General features: G+C 41.8%; 1 protein-coding gene across 1 annotated transcript; it reads right to left on the minus strand.

The window, feature by feature from the left end:
• Positions 1-5,747: 5,747 nt before the first annotated feature.
• LOC139471699 (crt homolog 1-like) lies at positions 5,748-11,317 on the minus strand. Its single transcript, XM_071254162.1, has 4 exons — positions 10,611-11,317; positions 9,002-9,234; positions 7,789-7,884; positions 5,748-6,616 (listed from the first exon to the last, which is right to left on the minus strand). The coding sequence occupies exons 1-4, from the start codon at positions 11,158-11,160 to the stop codon at positions 6,191-6,193; spliced, it is 1,305 nt and encodes a 434-aa protein (XP_071110263.1). The 5' UTR covers positions 11,161-11,317; the 3' UTR covers positions 5,748-6,190.

Genomic DNA, 11,317 nt, shown 5'->3' on the forward strand with positions numbered 1-11,317 from the left:
AAAATGTGTTTGTCATTTACTTACCTATTTCATTTTCAAGTGGCTTTTTTAAATGCATACTTAAAAACAGATGAATCAGTAAAACACTGTGTTCAGTATTTTTCTGTATTTCTTACATTTAACTTGTTTGTCCAACAGAAGATAGCTGTTAATAGCCGAAACCCTTTTTATAGCCACGTGGAAAAGGGCTGCGATACATTACACAGTTACACAAAAAAAAGAAGATGGGTGGATTGGTGTTTAAGACAGACAGACAGATTTTATTCAAGTCCTTGGCATCACAAAGTATCGACATGTCCAAAAGACATGATTAAAATAATGCGCAAGCCATTCCAAAGGAAATATAACAGATTGTAAAAACTTTAAGTACATAACACATAGAATTTTATAGTCATAAAATGTAAAGGTATTAAAATCTACAGGTGTATATTAAATTTTAAAAATCATTCATATAACAAATATCGACGATATTAAAACAGGTTTGGGCGCAATAATAGTTCAATTCAGGCTGAGGGAGGTGAGGTGAAATGGGGTTTAACGTCGCGTCCAAGATTATTGCATTTATACAGCGACGTACGTGTGTGTGTTTGTGTGGCTGCTTGTACTAGTCCGGACTGATGCCGATTTATAGTGCTAGCTCACTGAGATACCATGCTGCAGTTTAACATGAATACACCACTCAGACACAGTATACTGACTCCGAGCCGACAAGTCCTTGTTTTAGCCCCTTAATGCCGAGCGCCAGACAGGGTAACAACAAGTACCATCTTTCAACTTCTTTTGGTATGACGCGGCCGGGGATCGAACCCCGAACTTTGCGCTCTCCGGGCGGACGCTCTACCACTAGACCACGGAGGCGGTCAGATATTCGTATGACTAAATCCGAAGGTCTTACATGCATGGACGTGTTTGCTTATGATTCTCCATGCCATATTTTGTTTACAACATGAACCTCTGAAATGCTTGAAATATTGAAATAGTAAAGTTTCATTTGATAAGAATAACAGAATTTAAAAGTTTTTAATGTTGTGCAAATGGAATCCATGACATTTATTGGCCAACTGACGTAATGTGTATGACTGTGCTACTCCGAAACACTTTTTCTCTGATGCCTTTGTTAATTCTGATGTTTTCGTGATATACACCGACCCCGTAAATGGAGTGAGTGAGTGAGTGAGTTGGGTTTAACGCCGCTTTTAACAGTATTCCAGTTATATCGCGGCGTGTCAGCTTAATGTGGGAGGAAAGCCCGAAGTGATGCAGGTCTCAGACGTTTACCACTTCGGTGAAACCCTTGAGCATGGGTATGGTGTTGACAAGCCTAGAAACATAATCGGACGCGAACCGGGATTCGAACCCACGATAATAGGTTTCTGGCGTGTCCAAGGGATGCAACTCTTCACACACACACCCGTGCCACCCAATATTAATAAAATAATAAATAAAAATAAATAGATTATGACATCGGAGGGAAAACGTTTGATTCGAAATCAACGAAAACTCACACGCATCTATCGATCGTAACTCAAGACAGACCTCATATCATACTTATGAGCACCCCACCCCATCCCACCCAAAACCGTTGAGAAAATTAATGACATTCGCTTCTCGTAGACGAAAGTAACTTTGCCAAACAGATTATTGTGCATTGTAAAAGGAATACACAAGGACATTAATCATTGGACGTGATTAACAAATTCATGATTGAAGAGCCATGGGTATTGTCCTTTTTCTATATAAATTATTGTCATCCCCAACAAATATAGTTCAGAAGACTAAAGCCCTGACTAAAATGTTTCATTGTACAGTAAACTACGGTTATAACGAACTCAAAGGGACTACTAATTTTAGTTCGTTATAACGATAATTCGTTATAAGCATATATACAGCATCACTGCAGCATATAGTCGGGACTAAAAAGTTAGTTCGTTATATCCGTTAGTTCGTTATAAGCGTGTTCGTTAAAACCGTAGTTTACTGTAATATGTTTATTCTTTTCAAAACTTTATTAACATTTTCTGGCGATCAAAACTGGTGGTATGCATCATTACACAATCAACAGATACAGTATTAATGTTCCCCAAGGCAAAACTCTTAGCGGAAAATAGCCTAATGAGATTAGAGGAATGTGGAGTTGTTCCAAGCGCAATAACTCGGTGTATTCAGAGCATATAAAGCTGATTGAGAACAACACACTAGATATCGGGTGATAGGGATCGTTGAGGTGAGTGGCAAACTTGAGCAAACTTTATTTGTAAAGTGTAATTATCAAACCGGTAACCTGAAATCACTAATATTCATATGTGATTATTAAGATATAAATCCAACCGTTTGTACAGGGACAGTTTTATATCTTTTGTGTGACTGAAAAGCGATTATTTATCAACCACGTTGTGCTATAAAAACATTATTTTATTTTGGTGACATTAAAATGTACTATTGATGCCAATTGTCCCATGTTAAAGTTACTTCGTAAGATCTTCATCGTCATTATTTTCAATATTATTATTTTGTTTTTAATGTTTTATGCCTTTGGAATGAGATGCGTTAACGTTGAAACTTGGTTGCTTGCCGACAATGTGACTATATGTGACTTCTTTGGCAATAGATTCGTACTGTCATGAATGTGAAAGCATAAGAACATATATTTTATTGTATTCATATAATTATTTATTAGTATATTATTGTATAACTCGAAATACATGCATGGCCTTTAGGAGTATGTTCATTTATTTTTCGAGCAGCTATTTCCGTATTTCACGTTTCGTCTTTTATCATCTATATTATTGCGGCAAAATATCCAAAGATAAAGTATATTTGACGAATTGAGACACTTCCAAATATGTTGGTTGGTTGGTTGGTTTGTTGTTTTACGCCGCACTCAGCAATATTCCAGCTATATGACGGCGGTCTGTAAATAATCGAGTCTGGACCAGACAATCCAGTGATTGATATCAGGAGCATCGATCCACGCAGTTGGGATCGATGACATGCATCAACCATGTCAGCGATCCTGACCACCCGATCCCGTTAGTCGCCTTTTACGACAAGCATTGTCGCCTTTTACGGCAAGCATGGGTTGCTGAAGACCTATTCTACCCCGGATCTTCACGGGTCTCCAAATATGCATCTAGCTTTTATTGGTTCTATTACTGGCACTTGAGTGAGTGGCGGATGGCACCGGTAGAGCAGACCATGCTTACCCAACTGGCCAACACCTGGTTTCATCATTGATTTTCCATGATCCACTCAAAAAATTGTCGTCACTATTTTGTCCTTTTTGCTCTATGGAATCTGTGTTGGGAAGATATTCGAGGCTGATGACGTTGACGATTTTAAATCGTCCCGGTTTCAAATGATTTCGGTTTGTAGAAGTGTAGGGATTGAATCATAATTATCATATCTTGGAAAAATCGCTTCTTTAATTATAAAACATTTCTTTCCACAGACAAAGCTGTACTATTTATCTGAAGCTCGCAAGAAACTTATCATCGTTGGTTCGAATCCCTAAATCATGATAAATTAATGATTATGTGTCTAGGTTTGTCAGCACCTTACCCGAGCTTGTGTGTTTCATCAAAGTGGTAACCGTCTGAGACCTGCATCACTTCGGGCTCGTTCCCATATTAAGCTGACACGCCGTGATATAACTGGAAGAGTGTTCAAAGCGGCCTTTAACCAAATTCAGTAAACCAATTACTCACTATTTCAGACTCCAAAAATGCAAGTCGTCATACAAGTAGTCTTTGTCGCGGTGTTCGTCACGGCTGCGCTCGCATGGGAGGAACCTCAGTATAAACGGCTCTTCCCCAAACCAGAAGCGGAGAAAGAGCCATCCTATTATTATGACAGTCAAAACGACGACAGACCCAAGGACTGGAAGCCGATCAGGGACAACAAACAACGTGATTACTATTATTATGACAGTCAAAACGACGACAGACCCAAGGACTGGAAGTCGATCAGAGACTACGAACAACGTGATTACGACTACAACAACGACTACTACTACCCTTCACAGCTCCGCGTACCCGACAGCACAAACTCAGGGTATGCTTACGACACGCAATATTATGAACCTAGATCTGCCAACCCACAACCAGTGCTTGAGTTGAATGGAAACCTGAAGTTGTATGGCAGCCGAAGGAGGAACAGCCCATTCCTCAACAAACTAAGTCGGCGGGACAACTACTGGTGATTTGTGAGTACTTATACATGACGGAACCTTAGAAACGGAACCTTAGTCGGGGACACGTGGGGCTAGCTACTTCAATTCTCTGTTCAGAGTTGCGTCCCTTAGGCGAGCCAGTAACTTATGATCGTGGATTCGAATTTCAGATTTGCCATGTTTCTTGTTTTCTCAAGCACCATAGCCATGGTTGTAGGTTTCACCAAAGTTGTAAACATTTAAGACCTGCATCACTTCGAATATTCCCTTTTAATGGGCACGGGTGGCCCAGTCGTCTAAGGCGGCGCGATTCGCTGTGCAGAGTTGCGTCCTTTGGGCACGCCAGAAACCTATGATTGTGGGTTCGAATCCCGGTTCGCCCCGATTATGTTCCTAGGTTTGTCAGCACCATACCCATGCTCGTGGGTTTCACCGAAGTGGTAAACGTCTGAGACCTGCATCACTTTGGGCTTTCCTCCCACATTAAGCTGACACGCCACGATATATCTGGAATACTGTTAAAAGCGGCGTTAAACCCAACTAACTCACTCACTCACTTTTAACGGACTGTAGTGAATATTCTGGAGTAGTTTACAACTGTTTGCATTCAGCCGTATACAAAACACGAACAGCTTATATACCATTAAGAGTTTTTCCCTTAGGCATGACAGGAACCCAGAGTGTGATATAACTGGAATACTGTTCGAAGCGGCGTTAAACCAAATTCAGTTACGAAAAAAACGTCGGCTTTAACGCCGCCTATGTTCCAGTTATTTCACGGCGTGTCAGCTTAATGTGGGAGGAAAGCCCGAAGTCATGCAGGTCTTAGACGTTTACCAGTTTGGTGAAACCCATGAGCACGGGTATGGAGCTAAACAGAAACATAATCGGAGCGAATCGGGATTCGAACCACAATCACAGGTTTCTGGCGTGCCCAAGGGAAGCAACTCTGCACAGCAAATTGCGGCGCTATGACGAACGGGCAATCAGTGTCCCACTTACGAATTAACAATTTTTCTTCAAAGCCTCAAATACAGAAATTGAGTTAAACTTACCTTTTTCAGTTATCATTACCATTTTTGATTATCATGTACATTCTTATTGTTTTAGGTCTGTAATTCTCGGGCAGTTCGGCGCATTGGGCTTCTCGGAAATGATTAAAGTTACGTCAAATACTCAGTTGATGTTCTGTGTTTTGATGACACCAGTTGGGATGCCGGATATGAGTGGGTCCTCAGTAACAAATGCTTTTCAAAAGTTCGATGACAGATAAAAATCTTAATCCCTGATTTTACGTGCGTGCATTTCGATCAGATTGGGGCGCACTGTTTTGTGTCTATATTAATTAGTTCTAATATACTTCTAGGTTTCCGAAGATTTGAGCCCCGTGAAGATCCGGGTTAGAATAGGTCTTCAGCAACCCATGTTTGCCGTAAAAGGCGACAATGCTTGTGGTAAGAGGCGACTAACGGGATCGGGTGGTCAGGCTCGCTGACTTGGCTGAGTGTGGCGTTAAACAACAAACAAACAAAACAAACACATCCTAAGATATAAAAAACAAATGCTCCGGGTGTATCAACATGTTTATACTGTCAACTGGCCTTGTCTTGTTCCACCCTTGCCACATCAAGCCCACGTTCCGGTGCTAAATATGATTCACGACAGGTACACTTTTGTATGAAAGTGATTTACCAGTGCCTGTCGTCTGGGATGAACTCGCGAATGTTTTCGTTATCTGATCGACATGGTCGTCGCCTATGGTAGTCGACATCTTTGTGAAGCTATACAAGATAAGAACAGCGATCTGATTGGATATCGCGTTTTCATAACAAGGGGCACAACTCGTGATCTGCGCGTGGTGGCGAGGGGTCGAGCCAAGAAAAGTGGCCTTGATGTGGCAAGGGTAGAAAGAAGTGGACACGCTTGCTCGGGAAGATGGGGTTTTATGTGTACTGTCAGATATACTGACCGAGTTCTGTTGTATCCGAACTCCATACAATCCTCCTGCTTATCTTTTCCTAGCTATGAGTTGATGTTTTCTTTGTCAGGTACATGCAACTCTCGTTCTATCATATAAACACTTTGGATTTCTTCATTACTAAAGACGTTATAAACAAGCATAGCTGGCACCACAATAAAAAGTCCTCCAATGAGAAAGCATGTAGTGATGTTGAATTCCGGGGACCAGTACAAGACATCTAACTTTTCGTTGTAATGATACAGCGTCCAGAATATAGATGCGATGGGGGTTCTCATGGCTTGAACTAACGAGGCCAGGATTGCTCCCTCGGCATGCTTGATCAGCAGAAAGTGAAACAGGTATCCAACGCAGTGAGCGGTAATCATCATCCATACTTTCAATGACAGGTTTTGGCAGGATGCGTCCGCGGAGATACTACAGCGCATGCCCAGAGATATTCGACTCAGCAGATCTTGGACCGAGTTGGCCTATATAAAAAAAGCATGTTAAGTCATATAGATAAAAGCGACAAAACCTTTCCACATTCATAATAAATCTTTGATAAAAGCAGAGTCCATTGTACGATTCCGACTATATCATGACCATGTGTTTATGCATCACTATTGTTAAGAGTCATTAAACCATATTCCATTAAGTTCCTTACATTTAACACATACAAATATTTATAAAGGATGAGGAATTGAGAGGGTCCTTAAGCAAACCATTGAAATATTGTTATGAAAGTTATCAGATGGATTTCATAAATAGAAATTAGACTTAATAATGTTTCTGCAATCTCAATCTCAATGTTGATTTTGATCTCAGTGCTCGCGGTAACTTTTATGAGAGATCAGTGCTCGCGGTAAATGTCTTGAAATCTCAGTGCTCGGGGCAGTTTTAATGAGATCTCAGCGCTCGCTGTAATTTTAATGAGATGTTAGTGCTCGGGGTAATTTAATGAGATGTTTGTGCTCGCGGTATTTCCAATGAGATATTGGTGTTGGCGATAATTGTAATGAGATGTCAGTGCTCGCGGTAATCTTCTGAGATCTTTTTGCTGGCGGTAATTTTAATGAGATGGTAGTGCTCGGGGTAATTTAATGAGATGTTTGTGCTCGCGGTATTTCCATTGAGATCTTGGTGTTGGCGATAATTTTAATGAGATGTCAGTGCTCGCGGTATTCTAATGAGATCTTTTTGCTGGCGGTAATTTTAATGAAATGTTTATGCTCGTGGTAATTTATTGAGATGTTAGTGCTCGTCGTATTTCTAATTAGATCTTGGTGTTGGCGATAATTTTAATGAGATGTTAGAGCTCGCGTTAATTCTAATGAGATCTTTTTGCTGGCGGTAATTTTAATGAGATGTTTGTGCTCGCGTTAATTTTAATGAGATGTTAGTGCTCGCGTTAATTTCAAGGATATCTTAGTATTCGCTGTATCCTTAATGAGATCTCGGTGCTCGCAGTAATGTTAATGAGATTGGTAGTTTCTGTCACTTGTTCAACGTATTTTTTAAGGGGAGTCGACATTTTTGCAAAAACATTTAATTTGCAGGACATTTCAAATTAGTCTTTTTAATTTAAAAATAAATAAAATACAACCCCCACATACAACCCACCTCCTCCCTTGTTTGTTGATGAAGAGTGTGAAATTCTTACCATTCCAAACCCTGGAATTAGATCTGCCCAGAAGAGAAGTATGACCGACACTAAAGCAGACAGCTGAGCATAGACGAGAAAATTGACGGTGTTGATCTGAAAAATAACATGTTCAGAATTACAGAAGGAGCAAGATGATAAATATCTTCACTCTTTTGCATTTTTCACAAGGCACATTTTAATTATTTTACTAATAATACCAATCTTACTTTTCTGAAGTTAATCTGCCTTGCGTCATAGTCAGCAATATTCGAGTTACATCACGGCGACCCTCACGAGTACTCAATGGTGGGTAAGGCAAATCAGCGGTTGACGGCAAGAGCAAAAATCCACTTCAAAGGGGAGAACATTGTGCCAACCCGATCCTCATTTCGCGTCTCAGACGACTACCATTATACTGACCCGTGAAGATCCGGGGTAGAATAATTCTTCAGCAACCCATGCTTGCCGTAAAAGGTGACTGACTACGCTTGTCGTAAAAGGCGACTAACGGGATCGGGTTGTCAGGCTCGCTGACTTGGTTGATGCATGTCATCGATCCCAATTGCGTGGATCGATGCTCATGATGTCAATCACTGGATTGTCTGGTCCAGACTCGATTATTTACAGTTTACAGACCGCCGTCATATAGCTGGACCATTGCTGAGTGCGGCTTTAAATAACCAACCAACCATTGTACTGGGGTCCTATTTTCTCCTGAATTCCCATTGGAGAAGTGATGTCAAGATACGCGATGACATTAATGTATCAGGTTTTAAGGATCTTTGTTGAGTAAGTCAGTGAATTTTATAACCATGTTGCGGGAAGATAGCACGAAGTGACACGGGACAGGCGCTGTCAAAACAGTAATGTTTGAGAGGTCGATGCTTGGTTTGCAACCCACGTTTATCGGCTTTTCGGACGGATGAACGCATCTGAATTGCAGCGCGTTCAACGACCATACACGTGACACACGGTCTTCGGGGCAGTGGGGTAGGCTTGTGGTTAAAGCGTTCGCTCCTCACGCCGAAGACCCAGGTTCGATTCCCTACATGGGTACAATGTGTGGACCCAATTCTGGTGTCCCCCGCCGTGATATTGCTGGAATATTGCTAAAAGTGGCGTAAAACCATACTCACTCACAGTCTTTCAGTTGATCTGTACAATGTCATGTACATTTCCAATTTTAACAATTGTACTATAATATATTAGATGTTAAAGAAATAAAGCTAACTTGTGGACGTTTCAGTTGTTGTTCTGTAATGACTCTGTTAACTGCGTCAGGGACGAATCCAAAGCAAAATGAAAGGGGCCAAAGAATTCGTCCAACAGTGAATACCACTGTGGCACTTCCTGTGCTACTTCCGGTTCCGCTACTTCCCTTCAAGCCCCAGATACGAGGCTCCATCGTGATAAAGAGACCTATCATTGCGATTATTATACAAACAGCTCTTCTAAGGCTCACACCTGAAAAACGAATTAGCATTACTTAAACAATTTCGAAACACGTACACAAAAGGATCACCAACAGGATTGCTTAAGACATTATGTGTGTATGTCCAACCTGACATACAGATAGTTGTGTCCCTTTGCCATGCCAGGATCAGCTGTTTCTGTCAACACTTTTCATGATCATCACCACATATACTGAACAAAACAAGTGAGGGATCAAGAATGTTTTCGGGTTATTTATTGTAGTTAAGACCGTCACACACTTTCATAAAAATATCCCAAACAAATATTCCTGACCACTAACTATTTTTCTGATGTATTCCGGTGAATTATTAAGCTGAATAAATATATTTCTCGAACACACAGTTGCCTTTCGTGTATATTAAAATATGCATTATAGGGCTATTCATTTTTCAACGGGGGGCACGGGGGGCACGGGGGGGGGGGGGGGGGGGGGGGGCAGTCGTCTAAGGCGGTGCGATTCGCTGTGCAGAGTTGCGTCCCTTGGGCACGCCAGAAACCTATGATTGTGGGTTCGAATCCCGGTTCGCCCCGATTATGTTTCTAGGTTTGTCAGCACCATACCCGTGCTCGTGTGTTTCACCGAAGTGGTAAACGTCCGAGACCTGCATCACTTCGGGCTTTCCTCACACATTAAGCTGACACGCCGCGATATAACTTGAATATTGTAAAAAGCGGCGTTAAACCCAACTCACTCACTCACTCACACATTTTTCAACGAGAAATAACAGTGTTCACAATGGTGGTTTTGATTCCTAATGCCCTCACATCAAGAGTAAGCTGGGTGAAATACCGAATTGAATCCTCATTGTAAGAGAAATGCAGTTTGGTGAAACCGATGAGCATGGGTAGGGTGCTATGACCAGGGCGAATCTTGCATTCCAATTATTGGAGCATGGAGCTTATATGGGACGTAACTCTGCACATGTTCACTGCTGACCATGGCTATCAACAGAGGGCGACCTTGGGATTCGAACTACCAGTCGATTCAAGGGAGTTTGAATTAACGCCGCTTTGAACAGTATTCCAGCGTGTCACATTGATGTGTTTAATTACTAAGTTCGAGTTATATCGCGGCGTGTCCGCTTAATGTGGGAGGAAAGCCCGAAGTGATGCAGGTCTCTGACGTTTACCACTTCGGTGAAACCCACGAGCACGGGTATGGTGCTGACAAACCTAGAAACATAATCGGGGCGAACCGGGATTCGAACCCACAATCATAGATTTCTGGCGTGGCCAAAGGACGCAATTCTGCACGGCGATTTGCGGTACCTTAGACAACTGGGCCTCCCGTGCCACCTTGATTCAAGTATCTGGTTCATCTTTAAAGTTTTCTTTTTTCACTTTTGTCGGAGCTGTTGGGTACATACCTTTCCTCAGCATTATGCATCTACAAATGACTGTAAAAGGTATAAGAGAGGAACCGATGATTGACTGCAAATACGGAGGGGTTCTTTCTGGAAGGCTGGCAAAGACGATGAAGACTCCAGTCAAAGCATTTGAGATCCCATATATTACCAAAGATTTCAAAGTGGCAGTTGGCCTCAAAGGCAGCTCCCTGTCGAAGAAGACCTTCCACGCCAGGTACACTGACGATAAAACCAGAAGCTCCCAGACTGTATCAACCAACTGTCCGACAAATGCATCACTTCCGATTGCAGTGAATGTCGACGACCACAGAGGCAACACCAACGATGTGACCAGATGTCCAAGTAAAGCAAATATAGCAAGAATTATACTCTTGGCGTTTGTGGACAATCCTCTGATGCGTGACCGTAGACCCGATAAGCAGCCTGACATTTCGTGTTCTTTTGAACCTCCAATGAGGCGTATATTTTCCTCGTCGGGATCACAGGTTTCAGTGTTTTCGGTGTCGCTCCGATCGCAGGTTTGAATGGATAGATTACCCGTGCCTTCCATCCTTGTTACTTACGTCATCCAATAGGAATCTGTATTAGATGTTTAACAGTGGATACACAAATAAGCGTTTTGAACAGGAATACTTCACACGGCAAGCTGTGTGTCATGTTTTTCGTTCCATCTACAGAAGGAAGTCCACTCGCCCAACCACTGACCT

This window comes from Haliotis cracherodii, unplaced genomic scaffold, assembly GCF_022045235.1.
Source record: "Haliotis cracherodii isolate W230 unplaced genomic scaffold, xgHalCrac1.p SCAF_23, whole genome shotgun sequence".
NCBI lineage: Eukaryota > Metazoa > Mollusca > Gastropoda > Lepetellida > Haliotidae > Haliotis > Haliotis cracherodii.